The sequence below is a fragment of the Triturus cristatus genome, chromosome 1_2, assembly GCF_964204655.1.
Source record: "Triturus cristatus chromosome 1_2, aTriCri1.1, whole genome shotgun sequence".
Classification (NCBI taxonomy): domain Eukaryota; kingdom Metazoa; phylum Chordata; class Amphibia; order Caudata; family Salamandridae; genus Triturus; species Triturus cristatus.
Window position 1 is genome coordinate 758065179 of NC_140580.1, and position 16343 is coordinate 758081521.

Consider the following 16343-nt stretch of genomic DNA (forward strand, 5'->3'; position numbering starts at 1 on the left):
TAACAGATGCATCAGAAATTCTGATGCATCTGTTGGCGCAAAATTGACGCATTGCTGGAGTTGCTCATAAAAGTGACGTAACTCCAGCAATGTGGCACAATAGATGGGTGAGTCCCATTCAAAAAGCCCTGCGTCAGGGATTTTGATGCAGTGAAGGCGTAGAGTGACGCAGTGAAATCTTGTAGATTTCACTGTGTCAGTTCTACATGGCTTTTTGCGAAGAAACGCCCACCCTGCATACATTATACCTGACGCAGGTATAATGTGAAGTAAGGCTTTACAACATGACGCATCTCCTTAGATGCTTCACGTTGTAAATGGGCTGCAACATTTATGCGGCGGCCGCGTCACAAAAGTGACGCAACTGCAGTGCAAAAGTCACACAATGGGCTTGTAAATCTGCCCCTTGATATGCAGCACCTCTTCAAGGTTTGACCATGATCCTCCTGTGGTAATATCCCCACAGCGATCTCCCCACTGGTGAATCCTACACCTTGTATTCCCTGTTGGGTCATATAACATTTTCTATACACTGATTTACATGAATGACTGATTGTCTCTGTATGTGTGTATGATGTAAAGTGCTCAGACACCTTACATTGTTATGAGAGGCACTATAAAAGAATTGAAATACACGTGAGAGAGGAGGTATGGAGAGAGGAGGGTCTCTGCCGGACGGTGATAGTGTGGGAATCATTGAAGAGCCCAAACAAAGATTGTTGTATCCTGGTGCACTGTAAGGTCATCATTTAATATGCTTTAAAAGCTAATACAAATGAATATATTAATGAAGAGTGTGTGGTAGAATGCACAATTTTTGCCATCTTTCCCCAGATTTGCTTGAGGGGAGACGCCCCCAACTGCCAAGCTTCCCTTGTAGTGGTGAGGCTCGCTCGCTATGCACTGTACGGGAACTAGTCTGGCAAATTGTGTCAGGGCCCCTATGGGTTCCCTGACCGGCCCTGATTTGATCTAGAAACACATTTTTGTTGACATCTGCAAATTATGCAAGGTATGGTATGTGCTACAAATTTCTACCTATGCGAAAAATCCTGCGTCCTTACAATCAACTTTTGTCACTCTTGTTTCTATTGATGTTTTCAACTCCATGATTTTTTTTCCTGCAATGTTATGTTACAACATATTTATAAAGAGCACATACACCAAAAAGGTTTCATGGCGTTTTTATTGAAAATGTAATGGTCACCATTTTCACATCGAGCCTATTTATGGCTGTTGCTATGTATCTTGAGCTACTCAAGGTTTAGAGAGATTCACAGATGATATTGGCAGACAAAGAGCACAAGGAGTACCTTATCCGGCTCTTTTCCGATGTACCGCAGAACCAGGAGACCCTTCTTAGTCTCCAACTTTATAATCACTGTCCCTTAACTTTTGGGGCCAGATGTACGACTGTTTTCAGCATCGCAAACTGAAAATCAGGCGGTGTGCGACTGCTAAAAAGAGTTGCAGCATGTACAAACCCTATTTTGCAAGTCAGTAACCTATTACCCGCTCGCAAAATAGGGTTTGAGAGTCGCTATTAGGAAGGGGTGTGCCGAGGGCGTCCCTTCCTAATAGCTTGTCACAGGGGGATGTACAATTAGTTTGGAACCGCAAATGCGTTCACAAAACAACTGCAGTTACCACCAATTTCAAATTGGTGGTAAGACAGTCGCAAACACAAAGGGGTCTTCTTGACCCCTTACCCTTTGTGTTTGGCAGTGAAAATATTGTTTAAGAGCAGGCCCATGGGACCACTGCCTACCCTTAAAAAATGAAAAGAAAATGTTTCTTTTTTATTTTAAACGCATCCAGAATGCCTTTGGAAAAAAAGTTGATTTATATCAAAAGCAAACACAGACATGGTGGTCTGCTGTCCCCAGCAGGCCACCCATCCTGTGATTGTAGCCATTCACAATAGGTCGCAAATTGTGACCTGTCTCATGAATATTGATGAGGCAGGTCATTTGCGACTCCATTGGGAATTGGTAAATGTGTCTGAGACACCTTAGTACGTTCCGTTTTGTGAGTTGCAATTTGCGACCCACAAAACGGAATGGTCGAACATCTGGCCCCTAGACCCTTATTCAGTGCAGGCCGCAAATAGCTCATGCTGTAAATAATGCTGGCAGTGTGGAGCTGGGTATTTTTCTGGGTGTGTCCTTTCCATGTGATTTTGACTTACACACCTTGGAAGGGCGAATTGTGTTGCAAAAAAATCCATTTGTGCACAATTTGCCTGAACCATTTTCTCTACATTTAGGGCCAGATGTACATACATATTTTGCGTTTGCAAACGGGAATTCGGCCCGTTTGCGACCGCAAAATAGGTCTGCCCTCTTTACAAACCCTATCTTGCGAGTCGGTTGCAAGTCGGTAACCTATTACCCACTCGCAAAATAGGGTTTGCGACTCGCTATTAGGAAGGGACGCGCCAAGGGCATCCCTTCCTAATAGCGACTCGTATGTAAGATTGTTTTGCGGCTGCAAAACGCTCGCAGTTTATGACCCATTTGAAATGGGTGATAACCTTCTCGCAAACGGAAAAGGGTCCCCAGGGGACTCCTTCCCCTTTGTGATTGGCACCAATCATATTTTTTAAGAGCAGGCAGTGGTCCCACTGACCTCTGCCTTCTCTTAAAAAATGAAACAGTAACATCTAATTTTTCTTTTTTAAATGCATTCTGTTTTCCTTTAAGGAAAACTGTCTGCATTTTAAAAAAAAACTGCTTTATTTAAAAAGCAGTCACAGTCATGGTGGTCTGCTGACCCCAGCAGGCCACCATCCTTGGGAGTGCTAGCCATTTCTAATGGGGTCACAAATAGCATCTGCCTCATGAATATTAATGAGGCAGGCAAATTGCGACCCCATTTGGAATCGCAAACAGTGTCTGATACACTGTTGTACATTCCTATTTGCGAGTGGCAATTGCGAGTCACAAAACGACGCAATTTGCAACTCACAAATTGGTAGGATCGTACATCTGGCCCTTAGTCTGTTAAAATCATGTGAGCAAATAAGCCTGTTTGCCCAATTTGATTATAATCCCGATTGGGCTCAAACTCCCTTTTGCATCAGCCTTTATTTCTGCTCAACATTACTGCTCTGTGTGAGTCGTAGGCTGTTTGAAATTCTGTTCCTTTTCCGCTCACAACTCGCGAAGTTTGTGTTCCCACACATCTGGGTTTCACCTACTGCTACGGAGAGGCTGCACATCCTAAAATAGTCCTGTTCTATTCATAACACCCACTTCTCGCCCACTGTGGGATCTGGCCTGTGATGTGTGGGCAGCCAGCGTTTCCATTCCTTCGGGCTGCACCGCGTTCTGCTCGCCCAGCTAGCCAACCGCATTTCCGGACAGTACTTGGCACTAACATCTGGGCACCGTTTCATACGAGAATTCTAATACTCTGTTTGGACATACATTACATGTTTACGTTAATGCAAAAATAGTTCTGAAAAGTAAAAGCTGATAGGCCAATCGTCAAATATATTTGGAGTCACTTCTTAAATCCTAAATGTCTTTGCGGAAGACAAATATTGGCCTACAAATGAAACAATAAATCTGACACGTATGTAAATAACATATTTAACATTTTCTTGACAGTAGCCCTACTGGTAAAGTCATATCTTAAGAGCATTGGGCCCAATGTACCAAAGGACAGGTCGCAAAGCATATTTTTGCAGAGCAACTGCTGTGCGGCCGAACCTTAAATTTGTGGTGTGATGAATGTACACATCCATCAAATTCTGCACATTATTATTAAATTAGGCAGGATTCTCATTGCGACTCTTAATAAACAAGCTGCGAATAGAGGTATGGAGGCCTGAAAGGGACACTAGACCTGAATCCCTGCATTTTCATTTGCCGATTGCAAGCAGTATGGGGCAGACTTACAAGTACTGACGCATCTCTGCATGTCAGCAGAGATGCGCCAGATAATTTGCGTCACGCAAAAAAAACCTTGCACCACCATGGATGCGTAGCATTTACAATGCGGCGCACCGTGGCGCAAGGATTGATAGATGCGTGACGCATCTATTGGCGTAAAGGCAACGCATTGCTGGAGTCGTGAAGCATCTATTGGCGTAAAGGCAACGCATTGCTGGAGTCGTGTCGCAAGCACAGCGCAACTCCAGCAATGCTTCGGAATGCCTATTTCTATTATGCTGCATCACTCTTTACGCCTGCTTCAAGCAGGCGTAAGGTTATGACGCAGTGGCATCGTAAAAGTGACTCTGATACTGATAATGTAGCGCAGGGCTTTACAACGTGACGCATGTCCCTAGATGCGTCACATTGTAAATGTGTTGCAACATGGCCCATTGTTTACGACGCCGCTGCTTCACAAAAGTGATGCAACGACGGCGTAAAAGTGTCGCAAGGGGCTTGTAAATCTGCCTCTATGTTTTTTGCAGCCCATGTCCCTTAAATGGACAGTGGCTGTATTAAAAAAATAAAATTGGCATTCTATGAAAGACACTGGGAGAGCATGCAGTGGTCGCACTGGACCGCTGCCCGCTCCCCCTATGCCAACAACCCTTGTACACAAACTGGAAGCGGTTACCCACACACAGATTCCACTTTGCACACAAATACCAGGCGCTGCCCCTCTTGGGTGTTCTAGCCAATCAATGGTTTGTGACTACAATTGCAGCTGCAAACCTTGGTACATTGCATTGCAATTTGGAAGGAGGCTTAGGCCGTCCCTTCAACTCTGCCTACTTCTGAATTGCAATGCATCGCAAATTGCACATTGAGGGTCTGATTCACAAACGGCTTCTGCACTGGAGGCGGAGGCCCAGCAGTCGTGGGGGACTGACAGCACTCATTGCGGAAATTCTGCCTGAGTGCGAAAACTTGCCTACGACTGCAGGACCTCTGCCCCGAGTGCAAAAACTTGCCCACGACTGCGGGGCCTCCACCACCAGTGTGGAGGCTTGACTGTTGGGCCTTCACCACCAGTGCAGAGGCCCTGTGTGACGCACTCTGGGCGGAATCTCCGCAATGAGAATTCTCATTGCAGAAATTCCACCCTGAGTGCGAAAACTTGCCCACGATTGAGGGCCTCCACCACGAGTGCAGAGGGCCTGTGTGACGCACTCGGGCGGAATCATTTCTCCGCAATGAGAATTCTCATTGCGAAAATTCTGTCCCGAGTGCAAAAACTTGCCCACAACTGCGGGGCCTCTGCCCCGAGTGCGAAAACGTTTCCATGACCTGAGGCCTCCACCACAAGTGCGGAGGCCCTGTGTGACACACTCGGGCGGAATCTCCACAATGAGAATTCTCATTGCGGAAATTCCACCCAGAGTGCGAAAACGTTCCCACGACTGCGGGCCTCCACTACGAGTGCAGAGGGATTGTGTGACGCACTCAGGGCGGAATCTCCGCAATGAGAATTCTCATTGCGGAAATTCCACCCGAGTGCAAAACTTGTCTACGACTGCGGGGCCTCCACCACGAGTGTGGAGGCCCTGTGTGAATCAGGCCCAAAGTCTGAGGAAGGCATTTCCAACTTTGTACGTAGACTGCGGCTCGCCTTTCTACAGTTGCTAATCCTAGAGGTTTCAAACCTGCAGGTTTCGTGACCACAAAAAGGCTTTGTACACAGGGGCCAAACTTCACATATATTTTAGTCTGACTATTAAGGCACTGGTGCATGCACACTGAACACTCACATCTTGTCTCATATTTCTAAAACAGCTAGATAAAATCTTGTCAGACCAAGAAAAAGCAGCAAATGATGGTAAGGCACGGAGCCGTTATAGTTTGAGTCAGCCATTTTGGATTTATCCAATGAGGACACTTTCTATAACAAAACCCATGTTATGTATCAAAGTCATACATTTTGTGCCCTTTGATCAGGTTGCACTAAATGTGTATGTTCAAGGCTGACTTTTGAATACTGTTAATTCCTATTTTTGTGACAATCACCCAAGGGTGCACAAAAGTTATTAATGGCGTCCTGTGGATTGGCCTGTCAACCATAACTACAGAGGTATAATAAATCAATATAATTATTTATAGGTGGTCCCCTCCAGTTATCTTCGATGCTGCTGCCTTAGGTGAGGCAGCTTCCATTTCTGTAGGGCAGAACTGGAGCCCTTTTTACGTTGTGTAAACAGATCATGCCATGGTGGCTTTAGTCGTAGTCTGTAATCTCGGGGTTCCAGCTCTGGCATGGTGCCCATTGTGTGCTCCTCGCTGCTGGAAAATCTTAAGGCTCGCTGGAAACATCTGTGGCTTGACCACCCAAGTGGGCACAGTGCGGGCACCACCCGTCGGACAAAAGTCAAATTTGGCCTTTTTTAAGTGGTAAGTACCAATTGTAGCACTTTCCTAGAACACATGTGTAGCTTCAAATCACAGGTATTGCTATTACCAAATTAAATGAGATTTATTTTCTTCCTCTGTGGACGAATAAGGGGCTGAGCCTGTTGCCTGTTATCCAAACCCATTCCCTGCACTTTGCACACAGAGCAGCGCATAAACCGGCAGATCTCGCTTCCTATTGGTTAATTGCTGCAAACCCTCTTTCGTTCCGCTGTGAGGTTCTTACTCTGTAAACCCTATAAGAGGTGATAGTACCACCTTTACACCTGCTTTATCGAGGGTACCTCATGCCTTTAGCCTCAAAGGAAGAAGGGATTATGCAAAAATAAATACCTACAGTACTCAAGAGCATCGAACCACTTCATATGCCCTGTTTCAAAGTAGCAAGGGAAAGATGGGGGTATTTATTGTACCCCTTAGATGTCGCCCCCACGGGATGCGGTATTTAACGAGTCTGATAAACAGGGTCAGCTTTAGCGCTTGTGGCGCCCGGTACAACAATCATTTTTGGCGCTACCACACCATATGACCACCTCCTAGGATGTTCTCGCTACCACCAGGGAAAAGGGCCCCTCATCTCTCCAATCACAGTTATTGCTGAACGCAGAAACCCCTCCTGAGGTTTACACCCCCTCCAGAGGTCAGCGCCCAGTGCGGCTGCACCTGGCGCACTGCCCTAACCCCGACCCTGCAGCTAAATGCCCAATTGGGAAAGATGGAGGTATTTAACATACCCCTTAAATATCGACACCGCGGGATGTGTTATTCAACAAGTCTGATAAACGCCAATGTGTGTGTGTGTGTGTGTATCAGAGGGATGTGTTATTCAACAAATCTGATAAACGCCAATGTGTGTGTGTGTGTGTATCAGAATTTATCAGGTGTAAATTAAGGGCAGGGCCAATGAAATGATGTGATTCTGCAGCAGCAGCATTTTTCCGTATAATTATGGATTTTCCACGTACTGTATTGTCTGCTGCATATGCAGATTTTAACAAAGCTCAAACGGGTCAAAAGTACATTAAATCATGGTGGCATGTGTTCCGCGCATTGGACAGCCCTTCGCAAAGTTTAACTGGCCATCTTTCAACTTCTTATTGCTCTATTTAGCTATTTAACTGATTCTAATAAAGTGAAATCTTTGCCCAGACAGTGTTACCATGTGTAAAAATGACAAAATAATGAAGTAATGCTACCAGAAAATGCCCCGTATTACACCACATAACTTGCCTTTTCTTGCCAAATAATTTAGTATGCTGCGCCACATAATTTCGTCCTCTCCTGCTGTATAATTCCAGAGGCCCTGATTAAGGGGCATGGGGGCATATTATCAAGCACGGCGTTAAAATTATCGCCGCTTTGGCGGCAGAAAACTGCAGCTAAAGCGGCGATAATGGGCTTGATAATATGCCGCAGAGAATTCCAATAGAAGCCCATGTTGACACCAGAACATGGGCTTCTATGGGAATTCTCAAGGGATAATTTTAACGCCGTTTCTTGATAATATGCCCCATGGTGTTTAATGCAGTAATCGAAATTCTGATCTCCCGTCCCTGCGCAAGCAGGAGTTTGCGCTGGTATCAGAGTTTACCGGCCATCTTGTAATCACGCTCATAGACTGTAGTAACAATGCATCAACGTATGGACAATTGGAAAAGAAATGCTGGGAACTCCATGAAGTGAAAGCCCTCTCTCTGACCTCCCCCTTGAATCACAAGTAGAGTTGCTCCTGCAATTTCCTGTGACTGGTCTATTCAATGTAATCACACCTGAGGCTTCGCACATGATCCTCTTCCAAAGAGCCATGACGGTCGAGTAGGTCCAGCAGTTAAGAAATTCTGTACTGAAATAAAAAATTGATGTCTTTGCCACATGTTTTCTTCCACGTTTCCTTCACTAAACCTAGGTGGTTTGCTTTGAATGTAACATACACTAGCTTCAAAAACACTGATTTCACACCTCTGTCCCAGGTTTTTTCCCCATATATCCAGCATTTGGGTGAGTGTGTTGTAACACTTTTTTAAAAAAAATTGCCTCACCCTTTTGATCTGTTTCTGCCATACATGTACAAAATGAACACTGCTTACATAGGCCAAACCTCACTCGCGCACCCTCTCTGTGCTTATGCCTCGTACTCATCAGCCGCGGTCCGTGGAGGTAACGGCGGTGTGGCGGTGGGGCCGTATAAGGGGGGATTTCGAGGAACGATGCAAAGGGCAAATTAATTATTTATTTAATTTTCCCTCAGCATCGTCCCTCGAAATCCCCCCTTACGCGGCCCCACTGCCCCACCGCTGTTACCTGCACGGACCGCGGCGGGTACTCATGCCTGATGTAATGGTTATTAGTCATATCTCTCAACCGTTTGCGCCGCAGCTCCACACTAAGGGTCATATTTATCCATTTTTTCACGCAAGGCAGCAAGACAACTTGCTGCGGTGAGTGAAAGGGGGAGGGCAGGGATGTGCCAGATCTATCACTCTATGGAGCATTCCTGTCCTCTGTCTGTGCTGGTGCACAGTCTGCGGCCTAGCGCCAATGTAGGCACCCTTACTCCATGATGTAAGGGTGCCTGTGTCACAGGCAGGATTTTTAATGCAGGAAAGGACACCTTCATGCACAAACAACCCTTTGAGGCTTTGTCCTCTCTATGTGTGACACACATATAAAGAGAGAAAAACCAGGAGAAATAAAGATATTTCTCCATGTTATGCCTTCCCTGGGAAAGCGTTGCATTTTGATGTATTTCCAGGTCTACTACTCATGGTAAATCTGAGAATGTGGCAAAATCCATGGGTGGATGCGTGGGAACACCATGCTCCATCCATGGAATGCCTCCCAGGGGCAGAGTAACACAAAAGAGCGACTTTTGCTGCTGTGTGTTACTCCAGATTTACCACGCCAAACAAAGTGGCCTTACATGGCTTGGTAAATCTCCTTCTAGTTTTGGTGTCACACTGCATCACCTTGCGAGGAGCAAGGACGACACAAAACCTATGATAAATATGCTCCTTAGGCTCTGCAACAAAAACATAATCACTAGTCCTCTTGCATGACTTCATAACATTACTCAAATAGGCCACATGATAGACCCACACTCTTCCATCCACAGCACTCCCAGGGAGTAAAGTGCTGCCTGTTCACAAATTTGCTTCAGTGACTCACCATTGCTGTAAAAATGCAACTACTGTAGATTGCAATACAGTTGTCTGTGACAAAACAAGTGATTTTGTCTAAAGTCATTCCATATTTCTGAATTGATTCTACCACTGGTGCCTTCTCACTTTTAAAGTTAGCACTTTCCAGTCTACAAACATTGAGCAACCTGACTGTTCATTGCTTTGTGTCTGTCGTAAACTGTTTAGCCTTTAATGGCGGCTGACTAGCAATGTGAGAAGCTTGGACTGCTGGGCATGACTTTGTTCCCAGAGCCTTGTGGCACATTTGCATCTCTGTGGCTTTGTGTTTTCTCTCTTTCTCTACTTATCCGTGCTCTTTTCAAGCAATGCTGCTGCCCCTCTACTTTTCACTTGCCTTCCTTGTTACACTTGTTCTTTTGCCTTTCTTCACCTTCACTTCCTCTTTGGCCCCATCTCCAATAGCCTTCCTCTTTCTCCTTTCTACTTTTACCTTCACTCTCTTTTCCACCCTCTTCTTCGCCAGGTGCCTTGCCATGGGCCTCTGCCTAATTGGTCTCAATATTTTGTAATGCATGTTCTGGCATAATTCATATTAGGTAGGGTCATGCTCCTTGTTGGAACACTCTGCGAGGAATTAAGAACAAACAATGTGGAACAGAAGTGTATAGACCCATGGTAGCTTTCTCGCACAGCAAATTACACCCTCTCTGTAGCTTAGAAAACCTGGGAAACATCTGATAAGATCCACCACCATATTGGTGTGCTAGCAACCTCAGCTCTTCTCAAAAAGACCAGTGGCAGCTCCTCCACGAAGGCAGAGGAGCATTGCCCCGCTGCTCAAAAGGAAAAATAAAATGAAAATAATGTATTGTTATCATTTTAGTTATCCTATTGCAGTCACTGGCTCCCGGCGCAGGCGGGGCTGATCAGAGCAGGGGGGAGGAGTGGTTTGCACTCCCTAAAGTGCGCATGACTGCTTGGCCGGCTCTCTTGGGCCAGCAAAACAGTCATGCACACTTTGCATCTTCCCAACCAGGCTGTAGTGCACAGCCTGGTGAGCAACATGCCCAGCCTCCCATTCCCCATCTGAGCGCCGGACCATGTCAACAATTGGAAAGAAATTCTCCTGCTGACCAAAAACACTGATGGAACCATGGTATAAAAAGTAGTCTGTGCCACCAAGTCACTTAGAGATTCCTGGAAATATTGACATATTTCTTCTGACCATCCTTACTTGTCCTTTCATCCTACTCCTGAGGGCCTCGTTGTATAGGCTTTGACCTCAAGGCTTGATCAGAATGTGATTCTGTCTAATCCAATGGACAGAGAGTCCATGAAGCTTGACTCTTTGGGCAAAAGAGATGTTTGAGTCTAGTTGTCCGGCCCACAGGTCATCCGGTGCCAGCTGTCTGTTAGAGAGCTATACTCCATGCCTAATGTGTACTTGTGGCAATCATTCTGCATTCTGTGACGGATCATCTGAGGGATCCTTTTAAGCAACATCTACATGATGGCATTGAACATCCAGATAGAACATGGAGGTTGCTTGTCTTCAGTGGTCCTTTGGGCGTATGCTTGAATGTATGCCACTGGTTTTAAGTCTGATGAGTAGTATCAGTTTATTGACATCCTGTTTGATAGTCAGAGGTTAGTTAATGAAAAAGAATTGGCATCTTTGGAGAGATTTAAGCAGATTTTAGAGTCGGGCCACCGTTAGGGTCCTATGACTTTCCTGTCCCTTGCAGAAGTTTTGGAATTTTATAGGGTATGCCCATTGATCTGGGGGCCAATAACCACAGACACAACCGCAAACCCTACAACAGTTGTATTATCTCATCAGAGATCATGGATCATTGAGATGTAATCACTGGCCAGGTTCTTGTTCATCCACCATCACATGGCCAGCCTCCAAGCCTCTTTGATTCCTCTCCAGGATTTAGTGATTAGACACCTGTAGGGGGTTGTGTGGCAGCATTTCTCCCAATATGGTCCGATTATGTCTGACCAAAAGATCTTGCGGGTTGTCAGACAGGGTTACAATCTGACATTTCTGAAGAACCCCTTTACCACCTAACCCATCCCCTCTCCCTCTACACAAACATTTTGATGATTGAGAATTGTGCTCTGTTAGAGAATGGTGCCATGAAAGTCATTCCAGTGTCCCAGCGAGGCAAATGTCTCTGTTTTTGTTAATTTCCTATTCTTAAGAAAGGAGAGGGTTTGCATCTAATTTTGAACTTTCACTTCCTGAACAAGTTCATGCGGAAGGAGATGTTTAAGATTTTATACCAGGTTCTTTTGGCTTTTCAAGATCAGTATTGGATGGTGTCCCTGGATCTTCACAGCACCTATTTCCACATTTCTGTGGAAAAAGTTTTTGAAATTTGCTGTGCGTGATCATAATCTTTAGTAGAAGGTGTTGCCTTTTTATCATTTCCTCTGATCCGAGAGTATTTACCAAGGTCATGTTTATTGTGGCAGCCCATCCCCAGGGTTCCAGTAGCGAGTCGGTCCATATCTGGACGACTGGCTCATTACAGTAAGTTCCTCGTCGTCTTTGGCTGACGGCACGTTTGTCAGCTAGACCAACTCTTTTGCCAGAGTTAAAAGAGTAGTCAATGGTCATTTCTTTGATAAAAGCTGGAAAAATATGTTTTCTTTTCACCTTGTTTGTCTCTCTGTGAACTTGAAAAAAGTCATCCTTGATCCACACTAAGTTGATTTGCTACACTGAGGTGAAATTAGATATGTCTTATGTATCTAATTGCCACCAAAGGGGAGGGAATTGTTTGCGAGATCTCTTTCAATTATCTCTAGCCTCTGAGGGAGAAGAAGCTCAATACCAATGTTTTGAAGCTCAGAGTAACTGAGTTGGACATAAAGGGTTTCGTTCCATAGCTGCAGGGCATACTGATGCATGTGCTGGCAGTTATTAACACTGGGATGTGGCAACTGTATGTGGGCTCGCGACGTTTTTGGCACCGGGCCTGATTAAAAGTGAGTGGTCAGTCAGCTTCCCATCTAGCTTGGAAGGAGGGCAAGGCTGTGGGCTTCTTGAGTAGGCTGTTTCCGATGGTTGTACAACGGAACAAAGTAGGGAAATACATTGCATGCCTTAACCACTCATTTTTTACCCCACATTTTTTTACCCCACAATTTTTTTTACATCGCTTATGTTTTTACAATGTATACCATTACCATGCATTGTTTATATATATATATATATATATATATATATATATATATATATATATATATATATATATATATATATAATTCTTTTTATTAATACAAGAATTATAACAGTGACCCAGGCTGTCTTATGGCATTTAAGCCGGGATTGTAGCACACATGAGTTAGACACAAGACACACAATCAGTGTCTCTTTGCTTATTTGTATATATTAAGCATCACATAATGGTCCATATTGTTTTAACTAATGAAGGTATAAAAACAATGTGTTTGTTAATTACAAATTTGAAAGGCCCTGTTACTTACATGAGTTACAAGCACTATGCTTCCATCAGTGATTTGGTGGTAAAAACAGCGTATAGTCTGTCTTCACGGTCTATTTTGCACTAGCACTGTATAAAATGGGAAAAAAAAGTCAAGAGCATGTCATGTGATCAAGGGCTTACGGGCCCGAAACGCGTCATGGCGTCATTTACTGCGGGAAAAATAAATTAATTAAGCACAAAGTTTGGTGTCCGTTTCCTACTTCGGAAGGTCAAGGAGTGTGATCCTTCCGTGTCAGTTGGATTTCGACGATATATATATATATATACAATGTATTTGTGGAGGGAGACCGCCCGATTTACCTTAAATGCATGATAAAGGCATGCGTTGTAAAAACATACACCAGTGTTTCCCAAACTGGGGTCCGAGGACCCCCAGGGGTCCGTGGCACATTCCCAGGGGGTCCACAGGCAGCAGTTTTAAAAGCACTGCAAAGTTCCTTGTAAAATTAGCAGTTTTCGAGCAACTATAAAAGTGTCAAGAAAATGCCAGTGATTAATGTACCTGCTGGAGAGAGAGGAAAGTTTTGTCTAGTGACAGCTTTGACTTATCTAATGTGACAGAGGGTTAATATGCCTAATGCAAAGAACGTGTACAATGCATTTTAAAAACAGTATTTTATGTGCCTAGATCAGTGGGCTACTGATTTTGTCACAGAGATTCTTTTGTCACTGTGCAATTCATAAGGGAAAATCGTAATCTAGCAGTGTCCTATAAACTGCCAAAGAGCTGCTTGCAAACTGCATGGTAAAAGTTAGCAACATATGTTTATTCCCAGTCTACCATTATACTGATGCTGCTATGTTCCCACTTCCTGCACATGAACAATTTTGTAATGCCTTTTTGTGACTTCTATGTGTGCTGCCTAATGCAGCATACATGGAAGTTACAAAACGTCATTTTTATTAAAGATTGTTTATGTGCAGGAAGGGTCACCATCCTGAACATAAACAATCAAAGGTGTTTTGCTTTTTCTGTTGGAAAAAGCAAAAACGAGGAGCAATAAGGCACCACTTTTCATTTCGCCAAGTTAAGACCAGGTTTTTCATAGTCTTAATTTTGGTGCTGTCTCCTATTTAAGCTGACCTTGTAAATAGAAGGCAGCGTCAAAATCAATGGGTGTTGGAGTGAAACGCCCACTGCAACTCCCACTGCCCACCTTTTTCACGCTAAGCATTGCGTGAAAGAGGGCCTTATTTACAAGGCAGCGTTAAGCCACAATAATTGGCTTGACGCTGCCTTGTAAATAAGGCAAAGCCCCTATTGCCACAGGAACATCGCAAAAAGTGATGTTCCCATGGCGATAGGGACTTGTAAATATGCCCCTAAAATCCTTAGTAATTTGAGTATTTGTTTTGAGTGCACACGTTTGTTTATTTTTTTCGAATTACTGTTTTAATGTTTGAAATTTAAATCCTACAAATTGCTTGGGGGTCCCCGGCTTCCAGTGGTGACTCAATGGGGGTCCTCAGGAGTCAAAAGTTTGGGAACCACTGCTCTAAAATGTCCCTAAAGTAATGCAAAGTAGTGCTGTGTAGTCCGAGAAGGATGGAGGAACGGATAGTGTTATAACGGCAAATCTCCATGGAAATGGTGATGCAACAACAGTAATTTGTCAGAAGGAAACACTTCCAAGCATGTTCTGCAGGTTCAGCCAACACTCAACAACTGACTACTGAGCTAGATTCGAAACAGCACATTCCAGAGGAACACAGACCCCCTGGACATGGCACAGTAATCATTCTACTACTACCCTAAAAACCCACCAAACAAACAAGTCACAATAGATAATTGGAAAATGGCTGCAAAAAAAACTGCTCTCTGGATGCATGTGAAGTTGTTGTTATATCAGTGGAGGTCAGAGGTACTTCCGAAAATGCCAGAAAGGGTGGGGGTATGCTTTAGGAAGTTGTTGGAAGGGCCAGACCTGACTGCGTCTAAGGTAACAGAAGACTACATGGCATTTCCCCCTTTGGGGGTGATTCAGTTGCTTTATAAATTAAATTTAAAAATGAATACCTTTAGCGCTGAGATACCCCTTCGAGGGTGATTCAGGCGCTTTATATAAATTAAATAAATACATTGCAATGCACCCGGTCTGTCTTGGGACACCATCTCACACATTGATCTGTTACTCTATGTCTTACAGAAACAGCAAACATGAATGCACCTTCCTATAGGAGGAACCTCACAGAGCAAAACCCCATGCAGTGGGGGTACAGCAGCCTTGGAAGGTAACGTACTATTACTTAACCTACTTCGTTACACACACTTATATTTGACTGACACTTCTAACAAAGGATCCGACAAGACTACTCATCTCTTTGGGTCATCAGTGCATTATCAGATTCTTAAACCATTCTGTGCCACTCAGGGCACCTGCTAGTATTTATTTTCTCAACAGCTACCTACATATGGGTTCTACTGGTTTTCTCTTTCTTTATCGTCTACCTGTATAGTGTACTATGTCAGAGAGTAATATAGATGCTGTCCCTTCGGACGGTGTGGCGATAACTCTGGATTAACAGTTATACAATTCTTTACTCTTTCTTAAACCTGTCCAGGAGAGCGCAAATGTCCTTTTTGTGAGTCATCTTGGCACTATGTTTTGTGCTTCACTATTGTTTAAGTTCTAGCTTTACATGTAAACCTCATATACCGCCATGGTCTGTTCCGTGGATATTTCGTAGAAGGGTCCTATACATAATCAGGCAACAGATTCTTGAGTTGATGTGTCTGTTTTGCCCAAGGTCTTGTGCATCAGTGTAATAACCAACCCATATATTCACCTAAAACGTTTATGAGCACAACTAGATCCACTGATGCACTAATCTCACATTCAGATCTCTGGGTAATTAGAGGATGGGAAGGAATCTGTCCGTGAGAATATAACGTACACTCAAGACCTTCTTCATACGAGGGATAGTCCTTAGGACCACACATCTGTGCAGTTTTGCTTGTATTAATTAAGTTGCGTCCTGTTTTTAAAAATGTCTAAAATCGGGGTTATCCTATCGACACGGTAAATACTGAACGAGACACCTAGGTCTGGGTCAAGCATTTTCCTAGTGTAACTCTATACAGGCACAGACAGCTCCCTGAAGAAACTGAGCAGATTCTGTGGATCAGTTTCACAGCGTCAGGGGTGGGGGTGACTGGACCATATGAAGCGGATACACAGGTAATATCTCCCTTTACAAGACTCCGTACGGTTTTGGGCTCAGTGAAGACCGAAACAAATCGGTAGTCATTATACCATAACGATTAAACATGCACCTCACTTCTTTGTTAAATTCGATTGAGAGATAATTAACTTATCACACTCGTAAACCTGCTGCTGTGGTAC

At 44.1% G+C, this 16343-nt stretch overlaps 1 protein-coding gene across 2 annotated transcripts in view; it reads left to right on the forward strand.

The window, feature by feature from the left end:
* LOC146867967 (sperm flagella and cilia-associated protein 1-like) overlaps positions 1-16343 on the forward strand; it is a 368080-nt gene that overhangs the window by 49745 nt on the left and 301992 nt on the right. For both annotated transcript variants that reach the window (XM_085608716.1, XM_085608715.1), the window contains exon 5: positions 15147-15231. In XM_085608716.1, coding sequence (XP_085464842.1) covers positions 15147-15231 — 85 coding nt within the window. The remainder of the gene's footprint in view (positions 1-15146; positions 15232-16343) is intronic.